Raw genomic sequence first — 22,138 nt, forward strand, 5'->3', positions numbered from 1 at the left:
AATTGATAACAGAAGCCTGCGAGGTGGTATTTGTAGTGTAGACATACTTTAGACTTTTACTTGAATTTAAGCGATTCTGCCGGAGACTTTGCTCGGAGCTTTGCTAGCTTGGTAGATCGCAATCGGTTGCGTGCGATGATGCAATCTGCATATGAGCCACCCACAACGCATCGCGACAAGGCTATTGGATCACATCAGTTACAACAATGCGCGCTATCGGCATTCCTTCGACTTGAGATAAGAGCATAAACTTAGTTTGAGCCGGCAATGTCCAAGCAACCAAATGGGAAATCAACCGTTTCTAGGGCCATCATTGCTTGAGACCAAAGACTGCAAGACACATAGCATTACGACCGAGACTTAGAGTAGTCTCATCATGGCCGACAACTCAAATCCTACCACAGGCCGGAATGACCCCAACGGCAAGAAGCAACTCATTCTCAATGCCTTTGTAATGAACACACCCGGCCACCTGGCTCCCGGCCTTTGGAAACACCCCCGGAACAAGACAGACCAGTATAAGAAGCTCTCTTTCTGGACCGAGCTCGCCCAGCTACTAGACAACGCCGGATTCCATGCGATGTTCATCGCCGACACCCTAGGCCCTTATGATGTTTATAAGGGACCGGCCAATGTTGTTCCAGCCTTGGCCTCAGGCGCGCAATTCCCAGTCAACGACCCCCTGTACCTCGTCCCAGCCATGGCGCAGGCCACGAAGAACCTTATTTTCGGAGTAACTGCGAGCTTAACCTACGAAAAGCCCTACTCGCTTGCAAGACGGCTTTCGACGGTAGATCACCTGAGCGAAGGGCGGTTGGCCTGGAACATTGTCACCTCATACTTGGACAGCGCGGCCCGGAACCATGGGTTGGAGGAGCAGATCCCGCATGATGAGCGTTACGCGATTGCACACGAATATCTCGAAGTTCTCTACAAGCTCTGGGAAGGTAGCTTTCGTGACGATGCAGTCTTGGCGGATCGCGAGGCTGGGACGTACATTGCCAGGGACGCAGTCAGACAGATCCATCACAAGGGCAAGTACTTTGAGGTGCCTGGGCCGCACTTCGTTGAGCCTTCACCTCAGCGAACACCCTTCCTCTTCCAGGCGGGCGTGTCCGAAGCTGGAAACGGCTTTGGTGGTAAACATGGTGAAGCCATCTTCATCGGCGGCCAGACTGCGGATGGTGTCCGAAAGACGGTCGATAATCTGCGCAAGATTGCAGCGGAAGAGGGAAGAGATCCTAACCACATCAAGATCATTCTCGGCATCAACGTCATTGTGTCAGCAACAGATGAAGCGGCCGAAGCGCAGAAACAAGAGTACTTGAAGTACGCGGACACCGAGGGAGCCCTAGCTCTCTTCGGCGGATGGACGGGGATCGATTTGTCTGGGTACCCAGATGATGAGGACTTCTCGGTGGCTGACTCTCCCCGTATTCAGTCCATCATCCGACGCTGGTCAGATACCGTCCCGGGCACAGATAACCTTCCTTGGACCAAGCGAAGAATTGTGGAATACCTCAGTATCGGCGGTCTAGGTGCCAAGATAGTGGGTAGCCCTACCACAGTCGCCGATGAGCTGGAGCGTTGGGTTGAAGTTTCTGACGTGGATGGTTTCAATTTGGCACACGTAACCAATCCAGGTACATTTGAGGACATTATCGAGTATCTACTTCCTGAATTACGCAAACGAGGAATATTCAGGTCCGAGGTCGAGAAGGAGGGTGCCACGGCGAGAGAAGTATTTATTGGCTCGAAACGACTTCCGGAGGACCATCCTGGAAGTAAGTACAAATGGCGCGCCGGTGAGATCGAACCGCCATTTCTGAAGCAGAATGAACTGCTTTGAGGGGCTGAGGCATAATGACAATGACGAAACTTTCTATCAGGGGGAATTCCTCAGGGAGACTTCTGTACTTAGTGAATATCGAAAATTATTGCCAACATCCATAAGGCATTCAGCAAGTCGCCTGGCTATGCACAAATTCCTGGGGGGAGAAAGAAGGATACATGAACCCAGAAACGCTGGTGAGATCTGTAATATTACCTGCAGGGCCATGAGAGGGAAAGAAGCTGCTGTCCGATTAGTCGCTGATGACCCTACTTGAGAGGCTTCTGCTTCGAATTGAACTCACTGCGCATTACCTGGCACTTTGTCTCGAGTGAGACAGTTGAGAAGCTCCTGTACTGCTGCGTGGTCAAACGTCTCAATGAATGCCAAGTTTCCATGGTCCGCATCGAACACCGCAGACGAGCTCTTCTCAGTTGGGCAAGATGAGATGATGAGAGCGTAGCCATGGTCCTCGGCGTGAATGGTGGCTTCCATATCAACGAGAGCAAGCTGCATCTTGCTGTCTTTGAGGACATAGGAACCACCACGCCTATCAATACGCATAGCCTTAGTCGAAGCTTTGTACTGGGAGGGAAGAGTTGTAGACCTACGGGTAAGAGACTACCTGCTCTCTAGGGACAGTGGTATAGTATCCCGCGGCATGCTCGGGCACAATGAGCTTTGCGCCTTGTGCGACATAGTCTACCACACCGAAGGCATGGTCGTGATGATGGTGTGTAGGCTATGGCGATTGGTCAGCGATCCGAATGGATGGGATCTTATGAGAGAGTATGACGAACCCAGACATGCGTAATGTTCTTTCCAAGATTGCCCTGAACCCACTCAATAACAAGCTTGCTCTGATGCGGCGGTGCATCCAAGACAATGACAGAGCCATCCTCGAGCTCAATCAGACCTTGTCTCATTCCCAAATCACCGCCGGGGCTAATGGTCCAGAACCCAGGTAGATCTTGGAGAGGCTGAGCAAATGAAGCGGCGATGGACTCCTTTGTTCCGGTATAGGCACCCGGCCAGAGGAAGTTTGCAGATGTTTCTCCAATCTCCGAGAAGCTATATTGAGTGTCTCGATTTGGAACACTGGAGGCGGGGACAGTACCGTTGCCGGGTACCGCAAAGAAGTCGCTTGGTAGATCACCGTTGATGATGGTCTGGTCAGCGCGATAATCTCCGATGAGATGCTTGCCGTTATAAATGGTCTTGAATCGTTGAGGTACCTGAAATCCCTTAACTTCGTTGTAGTCGTGGACGAGGAGATCGTGAGTGGATTTTCCGAAAATGGGGTGATCTTCGTAGGATCTAATGATGTAAGGGAGATTGGTGGCAGGATCGAACAGAACTGTTAAGTCCAGCGTATCGTCATGAACTGCGATACAGGTTACAATCATATTTGTAACCAGTTCAAGTGGCCTCTCTTACCTCCGGGCAGCGTTATGCCTGCTCCTGTTGCTCCTTGCCGAGAGGTGAAATTGTTGTTGGAAAGGATCTCGATGCGGCGATTAGTCAAGTGATTAAAATAATTGCTGATGAAGGCATACCGTAGAAAGAAGTAATGGATGCCATTTGTACGCTTCGCTAATCAGGTACGACGCAAGCAAGCCTGCGAAATGGACTAACGTCAGCTCTTGGCAGAATTATCATTGAACTGAATACTGACCGTCAAGATAGCCCTGGGGCTCACCAGAGGGATTGTACAAGTTGTAACTGCCTCTGGTGACAGCTGCGTAGCCATTGCCACCACCCTCGGCAACAATGGAGAAGTCCATCGGCGCAAGGTTTGCCCTTCCGAAGGTCCATCCGGCTGGTCAAGGTTAGGATGGGTGCCGTAAATAGCCTCATAAGTGGATGCTTACGCCCAAGAGCCGCGACCTTGTCAATGCGTTGCTTAACGTGTTCTTCGTCAAAGGCAAAGGAAACGTTTTGTCGGCCTGCTGTAACGGCAGCATTATCCACACCAGCGACAGAGATTCCCATCATCAAAGTTCTTCCCCTGAGAATACTGCAATTTATTAGTAGCGGAATAGAAAGTAGAATATGAGGCGGCTCACGTTTCGCCGACATATGTTAGGCTTTGGATGGCAGAAATGGCTTCATGCCCTCCAAGGGCTTCTATCCCCAAAGTCAAAAGTACCGAGGGGTCCTGGGTCGTGCCATTTTGGCGAATGTGTAAGTGACCCAAGGTCAGGTGTGCAGCCGCCAAAAGAAACAAACTTATACGTCGAACGAACATCTTTGCGATAGGATGAAGAACAGACGAACAGAAAGCTTGTACAAGATGGTAAGCTTAGTTATAGGTCAGTCAATTCTGCATGGACAACTTTCTCACAACCAGACCCTGGTGAGCTGCGTAAATTCTTCAGTTGCGTGTATTGCCCCCCCACCCCATGCAACTTTGGATTTACTGAGATGTTGATTTCGAAGCATCGCCATCGTTATTTGTTGCGTAGCATCTAAACAACGTCAATGGATTGTCTTGGGCGGAATTTTACCAAAAAGGGCAATTTCGACGTCGTCACTTCCGATAGTGCGACATTTGCTTCCCCCCAAAGCATGATTGAAGCCTAAGGTACCACGTATGATAACTCAGCCAGAGACGGATTACTCCGGGCCATGTCTTAATCATACCTAGTACCGGCAGGGAGGATAACTCAAGTCGTCTGACTATTCCGCAACGCTTGCCTAGAGATAATCTGGACGATGACTAGTGGGGCCACTTCCGGCTCTTAGATCTTGGCGATATGGGGAATTAGACTTAAGTTCAGGGGATGTCAAGATTGCGGCCTGTTCGCACAAGGGACTAAGTCCGAGGAGCTTAGGTCCGAGGAGCACTCGGCCGGAGTCACACGAATTACCGTGCGTTATTTGACCCGGAGATAAACTTGTTTCCCGACTCGAAAAGAGTCACTTCGACATAATGAAAAGTAACTCGAAGGAAATATCAGACACCCACTGGACGAGTTCTTGAGAGGGAAAAGACAATAATTTTGATGATGACACGTGAATAAATAATCTACTTTTCCTGATATGTCTCTTGGGTTATATGTTTCTATGCAGCATTCACGTGTAACAAATAATCGGTTCCTTTGACTCATGTTCCATAGCGGGAGATCCCCATGATATATGTTAGACCTCCCTAGAGGAATGTCAAAGATACATTGAATCCAAAGGATTTCTTTTGCCTCTACACATCTATCTCTTGACACCGGTACCGGCGGGGAGCGCCTTGCTGCAATCAGTCAAGTCATTGATGTTGAAGACACCAAGGAGACTCAAACGGAGGTACTGCTTGGCATATGCCTGTAATTTGGTTAGCCATACTCCTGAAGTACTAAGATGGGATTAAGTGTAAACTTACTCCGCCCCAAAGCGGTGCGTTGTTAGCGAAGGCCTGGAATGCCGGAGCCGAACGGGGATCCTTGGACAGAACGGCGTCACTGGGGAAGGTAACAACCTCGGCAGGAGCTCCAGCCAAAGTTTGTCCGTAAAAGTCAACATCCCAGACATTGGGCGTGGTATCCTGCGGGGCGTTGACCTTGGATGTGTCGAAGAAGCGTTGACGGCTGGCAGTGTGCGCACCGACAAGGGCGGCAAGACCAGGGGCACTGATAGTCTTGTTGCCAAACAGCTCGATCAGCTTGTCGGCGGGGTCCTTCGGGTCCGGAAGCAAACCATCGGGAGCAGCCACGGAAGAATCCTTGCGGCCGACGAAAGTCTTGATTCTCGGTCCACCAGGGCATGCCACCGTCGCGGTGTTGGCGGCAAACTGGATCAAGTCTGCCATACCGGCACCGTGATCCTTGTACTTGTCGAACCACGTCTTCATCTGCGATACGATCTCCTCCAAGCCCTTGTTGAGAGGGCGCCCGATTTCCTCGGGAGCGAGAACGATGGAGCCATCGGCACCGCCGAGGTCGCCGGTGTTCAAGCTCCACCCAGCGGCGTCATGGAATCCGAGGCGGATGGCGGCGCGGGCAGGGTCGGTGCAGCCATTGTCGTCACGGAACGTGGGCATCAGGTCGGCAGCGACGTGCTGCCACACACAGCACTTATCCGCGTTGCAGTCGGAGCTGCCGAGATCAGGGAGGTTGCCGCTGGCGGCATCGGACGTGGTTGGCGATCCGGAGCCCGTGAGGATGCCCTTTACATCCTTGCCGACGTCGGACAAGGATCCGTCGGGGATCTTGAGGAGATCGCCGAGATTTTGGTTGTCTGCGGCACCCTCTCGGCTAGCGAGATGCGCCATCATATCTCCGTGGCTCGTTCCGACACCGCCCCGTCCCATGCCGGGGTATGCAGTGGCAACGGCTACGAGTGCCGTGAGAGCAATGAGTGCTTTCGATCCGGCCATCTTGCTGGAGAGGTATGGTGACTGGAGGGAGAGAAAGCGAGAGTGTTGTGAACGAAAGTAGTGCCTGTATTAGAGCGAGTGACTGAATGCTGAGTGCTGGACCTACGATTGACGGCAATGATGGGATCGCAAGTGTCTAATTATACCTGAACTCGCTGTAAGATATCGGTGGCAAAGATGCACTCTGTATGCACAGAAGCAGCGCATCCTCACTCATGGCCGTCAGCTCGGCCCTTAGGCGGGAGGCAGGAGTCATTAGCCTGCTTCAGACATCGAAGGCACGGTTGAGATGTTTCGGTCCGCAAGCACGCCAATCTGAATGATAGAGAGGGCACTACAAGCTGTGCATTGGTGCAGCAGAAGAAACCCAACAGAGAACGTTGACGGCTTGGCCCATGTGTCAGGTAGCTCTTTGGTGAATGTCTCTGGCTGCCCGTCCGAAATGTCATCTTGCGTGGCGTTGTAAGCGTCCCGTCTTCAATTGTCAGTCTGATGCCAACCTCCAAGTCAGGGCGCCTGGGGGCCCGAGAGCGTAAGCAGAAAACGCCTCAAACTTTCTCCCTCGTGGGTTTGCTTTCCAGCCGTTCTTTCCGGCCTTTGAGCTTTTGCATGAGCTGAAAATGCCGATTTCCAGTCGCAAAGGCAATTCCATAATGTTCGGACGCCGTAAGTTGACGTTAGCCTCAAGTCAGCGATCATCCCAACCTCAGCCAACCTCGATGAATGCTTCCTGCATTCATACTTCCCCGATATAGTGCCGTCGAAAATTGTCAGAGAGGATGAAAGTTCTATGTTGCCACGCCACTCTTCCTGAATCCTTCCCAGAAGATCGCAAGACTAACCCTGAGGCAAGACACTGTTCTCTGGAATAAGTGTTTCTCCAAGACGCTTGGCTTCAACATAAATTTTCGTTTCAGACCTTAAATGAAGGAATCTGCCTCACAAACGATGCCAAGAAACACTACAGGGTGAAAGATGCGGGAACTAGCTATCGAATGCGCGCCATCGATGTGTCGAATCTGGCGGCTCACGCTGAGCCAAGATGTGGCTAAACAGTCGCCTCCCACATCCCGCCAATGAGAACAGACTCAAAATAATCAAGACGTGTCGGCTGTACGGCAGACTATTCCCTCAGCGGCTCACGGTCTTTAATCGGCGTCGCTAACGTGAGTGCCGGCCGTGCTCCAGTTTCTCGGACATCCGAGCTTACATGTCTGTGCCGGCGGCACCCAACCCAACCACACCCACCTCCCATTCGGGAGGCCGCACATGATTCCTCTTCCAAAAAGAAAGGGAGAGAAAAGAAGAGGTGGAAACTAATGCACATGTCGGCCTTCGCCACAATCCCGGCCCTTTCCAGATTGGCCTAGGACGCCGGCCTCCCGAGATCGATGTTGCACCAATCTAGCCCCGCGTCTGCCGATGGCGTTCTTTGACAGGAACGCGATGACCTAGGATTATTCCCCAGACGGCCGATGACGCGTCTTCGGGCTGGAGGCCGTTCCTGAGGCTCTTTGGCTTTGTAGCATCTTTTGCTCGGAGTTTACCAGTTGAACTGGGGAAAACTATCGAAGCTGTCTTTGCCAACCCAATTGTCTCAAGTTTAAACAGCCGATTGGTACTGGACCACTGAAACGGACTATATATTTCCTCCCGAGCTCCCGGATCGGCATCGGGAAGAAGTAGCCCCCGACACTAGCTTCATTTTCACAGATCCGCTCCTGGAGGATGTAGCGGAACTGTTCGCCGACATATAATACCTGTGGCTAACCGTTTGATCCGTCACAGCAGTTTCGTTGCTTACATGATGAAATCAGATGATCAGAACATACCCAGGTTTGTACGGAAGCCCAGAGGATTGTGCCTTCTGGTGTTTCGGCAGCAACCCTTTCTTTCTTCCACGTCACAGTGTCGCGCCACCACATGCAGACAAAGCTTCCTGACCTAGAAATAATTCACCCTGTCCGCTCAAATCAGTCACAAACTTTTTTGAGCCCCTACTTTGTCTCCTCCATCGCTCTACTGTCCAAGAGCCAAAGGATCCAAAATGCAAGTCACACATTTACATATTGACCAATCACACTATTGCAGCATCTGCAAGGCATATCATTACGGTCTTGCCTTTTCACTGTCATCATGCGGCAATGAATTATAGATTTGCGGTTTGTCGTTACAACTTTTCAACAGATCCTCTTGAGGAATAAAGTTAGTAAGGACTTTAAATATCCAAGTCCAAGAAGTCTGAAGGCTTGTGAACCTCAAGTGCCGGAATAAAACAGGGCGCTCAAGTTCGAATGGGTTGCCAAGAGCTTCAAGGCAGTCAGCTTACTTGCAGACGATCTACATACAGCTATGTAACACCATGTTACTCCAGCCTGTGCTGCTGTGTGATTCAATGCTACCTTAGATTCACTGCAAAAACGGTGGGCGGCTAGTCCAGACCACAACGGGCGCTACCTCCGTGGTTCAATTGGAGGAAATGGTCGCTTCTTGCATGCTTTTTGCGACATCAACTTTCAAAGAGGACTAGGTTATCCCTCGAAGATAACGGTACAGGCGGTAAGAGTGCAGGAAACAATACACGAAAAAAGCTTATAATACTACTAGTACGTGAGGTTGACGCCCTTTGTCCCTCGAATGCCAGTTTGCTCAATTTGGCAACGCAAATCAACGATGACGTCTACTGTAGATATCGACAGAATTGGAGCGGACGCCATCGGACGCAGATTAAATGGCGCTGATGAAAAGGCATTGATCACGCATTCTCAGGAATTTGGCGAACAACAGCAACCATCTGGTCTCGAGGTCCTCTAACCCAATTTATAAGCAAATGTAATCGATGTCTGACAATCTTCTAGCGATACATCAACCATTCCTCTGTTGTAAACTTTGGTGTTATCATACTTGCATCATGGGAGTCTTTCGCCGTAACATTCCAATTTGCGCTAGCGAACGGTGGCCCTGCTTCGATGTTCTACGGCGCAATCCTGGCTGGCTTTGGAGCTTGTGCCGTTGGTTTCTCACTGGCTGAACTAGCGTCAATGTAGGCTCAACCACCTTGATGGAATGTCAAGATTCTCGCCGCTAACAAACTCGAATAGCGATCCGACTGTTGGCGCGCAGTACCGTTGGTCTGCCAATCTTGCTCCTGGCGCGAAAAGATTTTGGGGTTTGCTTCAAGGTACCTCACTATGAAAGTCCAAAAGACTTGCGCGTCGTGTTCCCAATGCTGAATAGCTGTACAGGATGGATCACTACTGCTGCGTGGTGCTTCGCCTGTGGGGGACCACCATCGATCTTGGCAAACATCATCACATCCCTAGCCATTTTCAACTATGATAACTATGCGCCAGAGCGGTGGCATACTAGTCTCATCATGATTGGTACCCTCGTCCTGCCCTTTCTGTTCAATCTCTGGTTTCGAAAGTTTCTCAACGCGTTTGAGATAATCGGCGGGGTCTTGCACATTGCTTTGTTCGTGGCGTTCATTGTTATTCTCGCTACCCTTGGACAGCGCAGCAGTTCCGACTATGTTTTCAAGACGCTCACATCTGACGTCTCGGGATGGAACAATCCCGGAGTATCCTGGGGCTTGGGACTGTTGACAATAACGTTCTCTGTAACGGGATTCGACAGCGTCATACACATGAGTCAGTTGCTTCCTTGAAAACTAACTAAACCTTCAACTGTGAGATGTTAACCATCAGACTGGAATAGGCGACGAGGTCAAGAAAGCTAGGATACGCGTTCCACGAAGCGTGATTCTTGCCTGCGCCGTCAACTCAGTCATGCTTTTTGTGTTTGTTACAATCCTACTCTTCTACATCGGACCTTTAGACGACCTATCCACAGCTCCGTTACCGCTCATCTACGTAACCTACAATACGACTGGCTCGAAAGCCGCCTCCAATGCTTTGGTTTCCCTGGTAGCAGTCATTATCTTCTTCGCCTCATTTAATATGTTGGCTTCAGTATCCCGCCTGGTATGGATGTTCGCGAGCGACAAGGGTTTGCCATTCTCTCGCTTTTTCTCACACGTAAGTCACTTTGACTCCCAGTTCCGATGCCAAAGCTCCCAGCGTGACATTTCATTACAGATCAGTCCTACTTTCAAGTTACCAATGAATGCTTTGCTTCTCATTGTGGGCATAGTCACCTGCCTGTCCCTGATCTACATCGCCTCGGCAACAGCCTTCAACGCCCTAATTTCTCTCCAGGCTTTGGCTCTTCACGTTTCGTACTTTTTTCCGATTCTGTTCCTCTTGCTCCGGAAGATTCGCGGTCCGCCACCACCATATGGACCTTTCAAGCTAGGAGTTGTAGGCGTTCCAGTCAACTTCTTTGCTCTCAGCTACTTGATTTACGTTGTATTATGGATGCCGTTCCCGCAAATCTTGCCAGTCACGAAGGACAATATGAACTACGCAGGTCCGATATTTGGAGCAGTCTTGATAGGTGCGCTTGTCGATTGGTTTGTGAGCGGGAGGAAACGATTCCAAATGCCTTTGAGGAAATATGAGTAGTCGACTTCATACATCGTGTCTCATCTGAGTACTTCTTTTGCTGATACTCACTAAGTGAGTGCTAGCTTTCGATATTGGCTCTGGGTTCCTGTACTCAAGCTTATTGAGTGACCGACTTGATAGACCAGGCTGCTCACTTCAGGATAACCTAATCAGTACACCTTTGGATTCAAAAGGCGTTTCCACCACTGATTTCATGAACATGTTCCACAAGACTTCCTGATTTTGCTCACATACGCAATGTGCTCAGAGCCCCAACGCCGAAAGCAAGCCAGGCACCGAAATCCACAGTAACCATGCGCAACCAGTTGGCCTTCAACCACTTATCCAAGATCCCATTGACATCATCATCGTCTTTTGCATCGGCCAAAGCCTTCACATGCGGCGCAACAGCCGGAACATAGAGCAAGTGTCCCGCCGACATGGCCGCGCCAGCAGCGTACCACCAATAAGTGCCTTGCGACCTCAGAGTAGCTGGCTGGCTGTAGAGATTTGCGATGCCTGTGCTCGTCGATACGGCGATGAAGCCTAGGACGAAGAAGACGCCGCGCGAAAAGAAGGTGTTGAAGTACGGCTTCAACATAGGCGCGCTCTTCTTTCGAAGCTCGGAGGTATCATTGAATAGGCTGAGGAAGAAGTGCTGATCCCAAGCGAAGAGCAGAGTGCAAGTTGATGATACTAGGGGTGTGACGCGAAGTGCGACTAATGGATCGAAGAACTGGCCCGATGCCATGTTGTCGTTCTCGTACGCTTGATTGTAAGAGTATGTCGTGAATATCTGCCGGAGGTGTCTACTGTAGTGAGAGACAAGACGCAATGATGGCGCACTATATTGACATCAATCAAGTGGTTTTGCTGCCAACACTGGGAATGACAACGTTGTTTTTGGGTATTTCAACAGGCTTTCGCTTACTTCCCAACTCTTTTAAAAACTCCTAGCAACGGGACTTTCGGCGATTTTCCCCGCCGAAGGATTTCGTGGCGCCATCTTCAACTCTGTGAAAGGCGGGGAATCGCCCGATTTACATGAGAATTGTAAGCGCCGAGCTTTTAGTCAGATAGGTCACTTTCGCGTTTGGCCGACTAGTCGCTTCATGAATTTTGAATCCGTAGACATTTTATGACCGAGAACATGGAGTTCACATCGGTGGTCGGCATGGCCCGGTATTTCCGAGCATACCCCACTGCCCGGCAACAGCCGGGAGGTGGGGCCGATGCCGGTCCAGGCAGTATCAGAAACGATGTCCCGAGACATCAAGCAACGGGTTCAGAAGGCGCGCTTTCTTCTTACTTATGGCCAATAGAAAAATCATACGCCTCCTCGCATCAAAGGTTGTGTCTTCCAGCCATAACCACACGAGGATGACGAACCCCTATTCGCCGGCATGGACGCCTCACTCTTCCAACGTCGGGGCTAAGCAACTTGGCACTGCTGTCCGCCATTCGTTTGTATGCCGCCCCGCGCCGTCCAAACACTGCATGTACATGCAGGACACCTAACACGAAAGTCGTAGTCGGAGGGGTCACACAGAATGCGGAGATCCAGTAGCCCGGATCGATTTCTCATCGCGTGATGTGGAAAAAGCACCGAAGCCAAGGAAAGAGGGAAATTAGGCAGATAAGGCGTTCGTCCGCTCTGGACAGCAAACGGTTTGCGTCAACACCCTCCTTTTCAAGCGAATAAAGGCCCCTTGTCTCATCTGCTTGGGGTTATGAGGCTGATTTACGCTGTACAAACGGCTCGCTTCGGCCACAAGGCCGCTCGGGTTGCTGACTTTGGTCTCATCCGGTGCACGAGACAATTTTAGGCAGGATGAAGGGCGGAGAGCTATGTCTCTAGGCATAAATTGCTAACGAGGCAGACCTTTGACATATCAGCCGATTGACACGAATTAGCACAATACATAAGTGTAACAAGGTACATCTGACGAATTACATTTGATTTCCGACTCAAAGCGAGCACAGGGAATACGTAAGAAGGGTGGACGGGTGTTGACACCACTGTCTCTTGACTGCTTGGAGGCATTCTTTGTTGGCCGCAAAATATCGCTGTCAAGTAGCCTGGCTCCTTGCCAGCCTTCGGCTTTAGTATAGCACCCTATGATTAAAGTGCGACAGGATGAATCCGAACATGAACGGATGGACGGCAAATGCCGCGAGCCTACAACCGAGTCGGAGTCATGATGATGCTGCCTAGAATTAGTCTCCATACCTTTCCAGCTATGTGATCAAGGAAGGCGGCCATCAAGCTGACAGCGGCTCTAGGCCAATGTGGTAGATGTCATGTGTTTGCCTTGTCGGTCAGAGAAAAGTAGATAGGGGTTGGCGCGGCTATCACAACAGTGCACGCAAATTACCTGCATGGTGCAGTACTTTCCTCCAAAGGATAAGTAGACTAAAGTAAGGTAGCAGAAGGCTGTCATACAGTCACCCGTCTTTCGCAGGGATCCAGGAGTACCATAAAGAGACCAGTCACCCGATTGCGGCTCTAAAGCTAGCAAAGAAGCCTTATCTAAAGCTCCTGCTTTTTGCGATGCTTCCACATGCTATCCGAGCGCTTCAATATTCCATCATCATTTTCTCTGGGCTAATGTCCATGGTAAGAGAGTAACGCAATTTCGCACCGTTTTATGAAGAGATTCTTGATTTCTCTCCAACATACGTGCCAAAGGTGACCATCCCACGGCGAAACAACGAGCAGCAAACTCACCTCCCCCACAACCATCCGCAGGGGGTCGCATTTCCAAGGTGAATCGTTCGAAAGTTCTAGGCCACCAGTACCGTCGCCAGTTCTTATTGCATATAAACTCTTACTCGGCTGCAGAGGATTTTCCCGCTCCTTACATCACTTCGTCTACTGTCCATTCCTACCGTGCCACACATCAACACGTCATCAACCCCTCACCAGGCTTCATGAGTATGGCATCTGCGGATCAAGGCCTGACCGACCGGCAATCAGACAATACGCTAGCCGACCCTGCCATCTCCAACATGGACGCAAGCAAAGACTATACCACTGTCGTCGTCGCTCCAGCCTCATCTGCACCGGGCCAGGCATCCAAGAGTGCGAAAGTGGCCAAGAAGGATAAGAAAAAGGCTGCCAAGTCTAAGTCAAAGAAGCAGCTCAAGAAGGCAAAGAAGCACAAAAAAATAGCCGACCTGGATACCGATGACTCATCCGACGATTTGACTGACGATAGTGACTCTGAGGCTGAAGAGAATTCTTCCGATTCGGAGGGCAGTTCTTCTGAGTCGTCCGAAAGTGACAGTGAGAGGGAGCACACCAAATCGAAGGTGAAATCCAGCAGCAAAGGCAAGAATGGCCGATCCTCGAAGAAGCAAAAGCACAAGTCGCCTAAAAAGCGCACTCCATCCTCCTCTTCCTCCTCTTCTGACTCCGAATCTTCCGAAACTATCGAAGACTCGGATGATGATGCACCTGGAAGAGGCGGTGGAATGACCAAGGTCGCAATGACACCTCACCAATGGGCACTTTTCAGACAGATGCAGGCTGGCCCCCCGCCCTATCCAAAGAGCACCAGTCTCGGTAATGCTGGCCTCGGTCACGGCTCTTCCATGACCGGCAACAAACTCGCAAAGCGCGGGAAGTTTCCTCCACCACCTGCACCTCCGAAGAAAAGATCCTCCAAGCTGGACTTCAAGCGAGTTGATCAGGTCTGGGACACCACGATTCACAACTACAGACTTCAGGAGACATCAGCGACAACTTCGAACTCGCAGTACGACGGATATGTGCTTCAAGTCAGGCGTACTTTTGACTGGGAAGGCAAATACCAGGCCACCTATCTCGATGTCAAAAGCAAGGTCTTGCGCGAATGCCTTCAAGATGTGATTGGCAACATAAAAGGAATTAGCCTGGTCGATGAGACTCCTAAGCTGAATCCCAATATGGTATTCTTGTGAGTTGCAACGACCCAATCTAGAGTTTTATAGCTTACTGAACCCTGCAGGTACTTGGAAGACTTGCGAAAGTACCGCAAGGCATTGAGCAAGATTTCGACGACGGACTTGAACAAGAGAGAGCGCAAGAAGTTCAAGAAGGACATCGAGAACAAGCGTCAGCATCTCAAAGTCCTTTTGAAGTATCTCGAGAAGGACTATGCTGAAGTCAAGAAGAGGTATTCCCTTAGTTCAGACCTTAATCGTGGCAGGTAACCATCGCTGACCAAATAACAGCCTCTATCCCATGTTAGAGAATGGTCTTATTACTTTCGATCTTCTCTGGGCTCTTTTCAAGCCCAACACGCTCATTTACACCACTACGTACGGATCCTCCGACGAGCCTCGAGTCTTCAAGGTGGAGCAGGCAGAGAAGATGAGCAGCATGACAAAAGGTGAATTTTACCTACTCGATGGCAAGGTCAGTACTACTCCACAAATCTCTTTATCTTGTAATAAATAATGCTAACATTCTTTTAGTACCTGGAGTATGACGGAAAGCAATTCGGATACGGAACTCTCTGTGAAGAGATCCCGGAATTCCGTGGCGCCCGGAAGATCAGCAGCCTCAACGCCTTCCCGCTTGACTTCCACAAGGAGAAGGAAGCCATCAAGACTACTCTCACTGAACGCGGCAAGAAGTTTGTCAACCTCGGCGGTGTGAACTACCGAAGTCACCACGGCTTGGCGTACTACAAGAAGAAGAAGAGCATCATCAAAGTCAACATCAACGGACGCATCATGGTGGACCCCTCTGTGCACCGTAGGATCAACCCGAACTACCAAGTCTCCGTCGTCAGGCCCAAGGACCAGGACATCCTGTCTGATTCTGAGGATTCTGATGACGACGAGAAGGCCTGCGAGAATGACGCTTCGACCACAGAGAACGCATGCGGTAGCGACGATGATGCGGGTTGCGGGAAGATGGTCACAAAGGTTGTTCGCGATGCCAAGGGTAAGGTTCGCATGCTCCGAATGCCCAAGTCCATGGTCGAGGATCCTGCTATACAGGAGAAACCGCTTGAACGCGTCGACGAAGCCAAGACCGGCGAGAGGCCAACGAGGAGCAGGATAGTGACAAGACGAAGAAGGCTTTGGAGTTCTCTGACGAGGACTACCTTATTGCGTCTTCGGTCGTGTTGGGGTTCTCCTTCTCCGAGAAGCTCTGGCTTGAGTTCACCGTCTCCGGAGTCAACGACATCCAGTGGAATGACGGCGCGTATGAGTCTCTAGTCCTTGAGTCGAAGCAGAAAGACATTGTCAAGGTATGTCATTCTTTACTTTGAGGTGGTGAGAAGGAGATGGCTGACATTTTTGCAGGCTCTCGTCGAGTCGCACAAGTACCATGCTGCCGAGAGCATCGACGATGTCATACAAGGCAAGGGCAAAGGTCTTGTCGGTGAGTCCTTCTTTTTCTCCCACCTCACATTGAGCAATATCTCCTGACTGACGCCCTCCTAGCTGTTCTACACGGACCGCCTGGAACTGGTAAGACTCTCACAGCCGAAGGCATCAGCGAGCTTCTCAAGTGTCCCTTGTACATGGTGTCTGCTGGTGAGCTAGGCACCGACTCTCGATACCTCGAGACGGAGTTGCAGAAGATCCTCGACATCTGCCACGCCTGGGGCGCCATTCTCCTTCTTGACGAGGCCGATGTTTTTCTCGAAAAGAGAAATCTCCACGAGATCTCACGCAACGCATTAGTTGGTATCTTCTTGCGCCAACTCGAGTATTTCCAGGGTATCCTATTTTTGACGACCAACCGAGTCGAGGTAAGTCACGCGACACCACTCTCCCCACCGCATAACCGTAAACACTTGTTGCTAACGCTCTTACAGACCTTTGATGATGCATTCCAGTCACGCATCCACATCGCCTTGCGTTACGAGAATCTCACCCAGAAGGCCAAAAAGGCCATTTTCAAGATCTTCGTAGAGCGGGTGCGTGTTCTTGAGAAGCTTGACCTCAAGCCCTTCACCGAGGATGACTATGAAAGTCTTGCGAAGCATGACCTCAACGGTCGCCAGATCAAGAACACCATCAGGACCGCTCAGGCCTTGGCCGTCAATAAGGGTGAGCCGCTTGGTATGGAGCATATCTCGCAGGTCTTGGATGTCCAGAACAGCTTTGACCTGCATCTCAAGGGTGGAGAGTCGTACAAGGATGCCATGAGAAGCTACTACTAAAGTGTGCGACAGAGGCCTGGATTGTGGAAGGTATACCTAGGTAATCGTAGAGAAGGTAATTTGTAGACATTATTCATGTTTCTCCTTTCAGTCTGCCATCAGGGCAAGATTCTTCTGTATCGCTGCACGAATAGCAAAACATATCCTCTTGTTTCGCGAATACTCGACTTGATGCTTCAAAATACCTTGTGTGCATTGTTTTTCCATATAAAGGAGCATGGTGACCTTGATCCACGTACATTGTAGGATTATCCCAATCTTGGCGGCGATAAGTAGGTGAGGCACACGACGAAGTTGAATATTCACGAAGGCTCGTGGAAAAGCTCTAGATTTAGAAAGATGAAATATGAATATAATTCCAAAAGGTTGAGGATAGTCCTCGAAGAAGAATGATGGGGTCACTAGACTAGAGCTACCAGCTAACTGATTGCAGCTTACACCCTTTCAGCAATCTTAAACGCTGCCCATCGGGGGCCTTGAACAACAAGAGTCGTGTTCCAATCCCCGAAGCCGAATACGAGCATCGATGTTGTTCATCTCTTATGCCTGGAACTCGACCTCGCGCTTGGCGGCCGGAGCAGCGGCCGGGGTAGAGTTGGTGGCGGCACCGCCAGGGGCAATCTGGATGGGCACGACACCTCCGAAGGGGCCAGCGCCGTTGTTGTTGGCAATCTTTACCAAGCAGACGTTGCTCTGGCCACCCATGGTGCCAGTGCAGGTGGTGCCAGCGGGCACGGAGAAGGCCATGGGCTGAGGGAAGCTGTGTTAGTGAACGATAATCAAACGTTGAGTAGAGTGCTACTTACGAAGTCCTTGTTGACGTTGGAAGCACGCTTTTCAATAACGCTCATGGCCCTCTCCCAGAGAGAACGCTTGCCGCCAGGAACCTGGCCATTGGGCCTGATGTTACCGTTCTTGCCGGGAACTTGCTGAGTGACCGTAAGCTCAGTGCCCTGGGAGAACTGGCCGGTACCGGTGGGGTCCAGAACGGCGCGGAGAGGACCGGCACCGTCGGTGGTGACGACGTGGAAGGTACCGGAGATGCTGCCGCCGGTGGAGGAGACCTGAGGGAGGGTGTCGCCGGACAGAGCCATAGCCTGGGAGATATCGGCAGCCTGGACCTTGCCGCCACCGGTGGTCTTGCCCATGCCGTCGGTCATGATGTTCTTGCTCTTAAAGACAGTAGTGTCGAGCTCAGTCTGAGTTGGAATAAGTCAGTCCTCTTGACTTCTGGGTACTTTGGCTGTGATGGGTTCGTGAACTTACCTTGCGGTTGGGGCCGGGGCCGGGAACGACGCCACCCTGGATAGCGAGAGCAGTGCCATTGCCGCCGAGATCACCAGTGACCTGTGCAACCTTGCCGTGTGCGGCAACAGAAGTAGCTGCTGCGAGAGCGAAGATGATCGTCTTGGAAACCATTTTGAAAGAGTTGTGGGGATTTTTGAAGTACGAGTAACTTGATTAGAGCGATGATTCGGATCCGAGCCGGATTAGATTGCAAAGAAGGTTCTGAATAGAAGTGAAAGAGTTGGAAATAAGTTTAAATCCGCGCGAATCAATCGGCGATGAGATGAGAATGGAATACAAACGAGGAAGTGAAGCTGCTGGATAGAGAAGCGGAAACCAGAACCTAGAGGCGGACGATCATTATGCTTTATACTTGACTCTCCAGACCTCGACGACCCATGATGGAGAAAGTCTGCGAAACAACAATGCAGACAGGCTTCAAAGGCGTAGGATGAATCTCCGCGGCTATTGTTCGCATGGGTTCGGGTTCGTGATGGCCATGGCTTGGGACTGTGTTCGCTAGCCAGACATCGTCCCAAACGCGACCCTATCCCAAAGCAGTAAAAATTCAGGAACGAGACGAGCAGCCCCATCGACGTCTGAAGCAGGTGAAACGTCGCGACACCTTCACCTCCCTTCGCGACGTTCAATGTGTGGTGGGGCGGGGGGCGACAATATTCGGTGTAAGGCTTCAATAGCGACCAGGTGTCGGCCAATGTCCGCAAGATTCAGCCAACATTGGACGACATCGATATTGACGCCCGACGTAAGGAGCAACTCATTGGATGACTTTGACACTGACAGGGCATAACACTTCGCTTCTATACGGCTTGACCTGACAACTGCAGGTCTGAGTGTTGAGGAGCGAAGCCTCTCTCCCGCCCTTACTCACCTGGGTGTGTCACTCGGATTCAGAAACATGGTAAAGCGACACCGCAAAAGGCACATCTTCGGTCGATTGCATCGGGAGGTTTCCATCACCACGACTCGTTTGACGTAATTCAGTTGCGAGCACGCGAGAACTCGAACCAACTTGTGCGCATTTCACAGAGTTCTTCCCGACATGTAAACGTATGCGTCTATGAACTCAGTCAGCCAAACAGATCTACCTCAAGGATCCCCCATCTTGATCTGCCCCCGCTGCTCACGGCGGCAGCACCACGCGCCCAACCGAACCGAGAGCGTCACTGACGAAGGCAGAGTCGCTATCGGCTGGCATAACCGACCCGGGTCGCTGCCGCCTTGTATGTCGGCCGCGGCCACCGCGCAGCCATCTCCCCTGAAAAGAAGGGGGAAAGAAGAGGGAAAGAAGACTGAAAAGCTTTATGAAACCCGTCTTGGGCCCGTCTGGACGTGGGTCACCGCTGCAGCGACCACGCCGTGATAGGCCCGAACGCTTGATGTTTCACTTGCCAAGGATGGGATCTCCCTGCGTGCCTGGTTCGCGTCCGCCACTTGCGGCTGATGTGGCCGTCAGTGGTGAGCGTTGCGCTGACACATGCATCCGAGATGGGATGAAGCTGAAGGCGATGATGAAAACGAAGGTGCAACGCATTGCGCGAGCGGAGGATTGGACGGCGCTCGCGTCTGGTGTCATCTGTCACCTGCCATCTGTCATGCCCAGAACTCTGTGCAGGCTTCTCCTTGAGATGGCATGCTCTCAGACATTTCGAAGAGCGAGACTCGGCGGCAGGCTTCGTAAGTGGTCGGGCTCTTCCGAGGTTCAAAATGGTACTAGCGGTCGAGCGTTGGGGCGGTGAGACGCATCATCCAAAAAGAAACATCAACGTTGAAGAAGTTGAGCGGACCAAATTGAAGAAGCAAAGAAGCGTAGAAGCCAAGTCTTGGTGTTTAGAGAGTTCCCAACCAGCTTGCCACTCCCGTTTCTCGCCAAGGCACGGGAAGCTCATTGTTTCCATCAACTTGAGAATGCAAGAAAGGCTTGTGTGGTTTTGTCTCCCGCATTCGCACGCGGCCTTACATTCTTCGGTTCCCATGCGGCTGATCCCCCGAATTCATCCGCCGATCTCCCAAAGGAAGAAGATCAAAACACCAGCATTTTTTCTATCGTCTTTCCAATCGGTAAGACTTACCTGCTTGAATGACATCGCCCCACTCTTGCTACGGATGGATCGGCAACTTGATACACGTGGAGACGATTCTGGTGTAAAACACGACCTCGCGCCTCGCGCTCCCTTGTGGAGAGCTATGTCGGCAATTCCGCCCATATCATCATCGTATTGGCCGGGGGGATGAGCCAAAAACCCTTCTTGTGATGCTATAATAACCATGAATAGGGGGTTAAAGTCATTGGTCATACTTGATGGAGGAGGTTCCAGAAGATGAAAAGAGACCCCCAGTCTCTCATCCCCCGCAACATGAAGCCAGGGGTCGCATCATCGTCCAGCGAATGCAAGACGACAGCCAGCCAGCGGGATGAGAAATTCAGACGACTTTGGCGCACGCATGAGACCAAACATTGTGGGCTGTCTGAATTCTCCCTGGTGATGTCGCTTTGTCCGTGCAGGGCATCTCTCATCTGCCTCCTGAGTCCTGGACTTGTAGGCTGTCTTCATCGCAACGCCATTTTCGATGACAATCTCTGCCGGCGCTTTCACTCAGTCCCGCATGCTCCCGACTTCCTCCTTGCCCAGTCTCCTGCAATTTCTCCGTGCGACGTCAGATCTATCTGATCAGCCACACCGAGACTGGAGGAAGAGATGGCCTCCTACGGAGTCCAATGGCTGGCTGATCTTGATACCCGAGGCAAGGGAAATTGTCCCGGTAAATTGGGTTCGAAAGGCTGGGACCGAGCCGCGGCAACACCTGAATGCCCTAAAGGGAGGTCAAAGAGTCAGCACCTCAGGTCGGTCATCCAACGCGCCTTGGAAACGGCCTGCCGCCCTGCATCGCGACCATCACAGGACTATTGTTTTAAGTTCACCGCCTCTGGTCTACAAAACCTTCTGGATTATCATCTCGTGAAGAGGGTAACATCCAATTCGGGATTTGGCTGTGGTCTCAAATGATGATCATCGGCAACCCTTGCCAAGCAACCCGGGAACCCGCTGATCTCTGGAGGGGTCCGAGCCTCCGAAAGCCACGAAAATATCACTAAAACATTGTTTCCGGCAGAAAGGCTCAGCGACGATCTCGGAATTGGGTTTGGTTTGGTTTGGTTCACAACGCGGCGCTGAGACAATTGCCCACTAACAAAGTCGACCGACTTTGACTTTTGAGTTGACAACTGAACTATCGACTTCAGGTGCGGATAAGTAAGGGGAAATTTTCCCTCTAGCTTTTTACTTTGAGCTTGCAGGATAACGGTCGAACGGCATCTAGCAAGCATGCCAAGCTTAATTTCATCGTGTCTCTCCCTACATGTGGCTAACGAACGTTTTGACGTCGTCGCGGAGCATCCGGGGAGTAACGATCGTCGACGTCAAGGGTTCTTCATGGGGACGTCTCCCACTAAAATCCCCGAAGCAGAATAGCTGCCCTGCCAGGTCAGCTCTGATCGTCAACTTTTGACATTTGACTAACCGGGGCACGGGAGGCTGTCTGCCGCCATGACGAACTCTCGTCAAGGGTTTGGAAGGAAGATTAGGAAATAGAGGCAGCCAAGGAGAGGCTGATGGAACAAACTAGGAAACGACCCATGATTTTGCAGCCAGAGGGATAATTTCGAGCTGCATTGGGAAACCTTGTGGAGGTTTGCGATCGGCATCTTCGGGGAATTGTCGAGGGTCGTGATCCTCTCCGTGACGATGTCAAGATGGGCGTTGACCGTGCATCGACATCATGTCCTCCAGGTACTTAAGCCTTTGACAACTCCGCCAGAATAGAGGTTTTTCTTCATCCAGCTTCAGCATTCTCACTCAGTCACTCTTTTCAGACTTTCCAGCTCTTTTAGCTCTCGTCATTCCTTAATCCAACTTACACCACATTCTTTAACTAATTCAAACCAAACCCCCCAACCGCAAAA

At 51.1% G+C, this 22,138-nt stretch overlaps 6 protein-coding genes across 6 annotated transcripts; 2 read left to right on the forward strand and 4 right to left on the reverse strand.

Moving 5' to 3' along the window:
* Window positions 1-376: 376 nt before the first annotated feature.
* On the forward strand, window positions 377-1,849 carry N0V96_003091 (uncharacterized protein; the record flags this gene model as incomplete). Its single annotated transcript, XM_053189751.2, has 1 exon — window positions 377-1,849. One exon carries the CDS (start codon window positions 377-379, stop codon window positions 1,847-1,849), a length of 1,473 nt encoding a protein of 490 aa, XP_053052674.2.
* A 282-nt stretch (window positions 1,850-2,131) lies between these two features.
* On the reverse strand, window positions 2,132-3,823 carry N0V96_003092 (uncharacterized protein; the record flags this gene model as incomplete). Its single annotated transcript, XM_065756737.1, has 4 exons — window positions 2,132-2,416; window positions 2,632-3,215; window positions 3,507-3,650; window positions 3,703-3,823. The coding sequence occupies 4 exons, from the start codon at window positions 3,821-3,823 to the stop codon at window positions 2,132-2,134; spliced, it is 1,134 nt and encodes a 377-aa protein (XP_065614504.1).
* Window positions 3,824-5,038: 1,215 nt separating this feature from the next.
* N0V96_003093 (uncharacterized protein) lies at window positions 5,039-6,197 on the reverse strand (the record flags this gene model as incomplete). Its single annotated transcript, XM_053189749.2, has 2 exons — window positions 5,039-5,146; window positions 5,205-6,197. 2 exons carry the CDS (start codon window positions 6,195-6,197, stop codon window positions 5,039-5,041), a joined length of 1,101 nt encoding a protein of 366 aa, XP_053052672.2.
* A 4,752-nt stretch (window positions 6,198-10,949) lies between these two features.
* Window positions 10,950-11,453, reverse strand: N0V96_003094 (uncharacterized protein; the record flags this gene model as incomplete). Its single annotated transcript, XM_053189748.2, has 1 exon — window positions 10,950-11,453. One exon carries the CDS (start codon window positions 11,451-11,453, stop codon window positions 10,950-10,952), a length of 504 nt encoding a protein of 167 aa, XP_053052671.1.
* Window positions 11,454-13,633: 2,180 nt separating this feature from the next.
* On the forward strand, window positions 13,634-16,866 carry N0V96_003095 (uncharacterized protein; the record flags this gene model as incomplete). Its single annotated transcript, XM_065756738.1, has 8 exons — window positions 13,634-14,640; window positions 14,692-14,859; window positions 14,918-15,101; window positions 15,161-15,635; window positions 15,725-15,945; window positions 16,001-16,079; window positions 16,142-16,452; window positions 16,519-16,866. 8 exons carry the CDS (start codon window positions 13,634-13,636, stop codon window positions 16,864-16,866), a joined length of 2,793 nt encoding a protein of 930 aa, XP_065614505.1.
* A 540-nt stretch (window positions 16,867-17,406) lies between these two features.
* Window positions 17,407-18,285, reverse strand: N0V96_003096 (uncharacterized protein; the record flags this gene model as incomplete). The annotated part of the gene is made up of 3 exons (XM_053189746.2): window positions 17,407-17,616; window positions 17,673-18,065; window positions 18,133-18,285. The coding sequence occupies 3 exons, from the start codon at window positions 18,283-18,285 to the stop codon at window positions 17,407-17,409; spliced, it is 756 nt and encodes a 251-aa protein (XP_053052669.1).
* Window positions 18,286-22,138: the final 3,853 nt, after the last annotated feature.

Source organism: Colletotrichum fioriniae (genome assembly GCF_027942845.1).
Source record: "Colletotrichum fioriniae strain IMI 355084 chromosome Unknown scaffold_3, whole genome shotgun sequence".
Taxonomy (NCBI): domain Eukaryota; kingdom Fungi; phylum Ascomycota; class Sordariomycetes; order Glomerellales; family Glomerellaceae; genus Colletotrichum; species Colletotrichum fioriniae.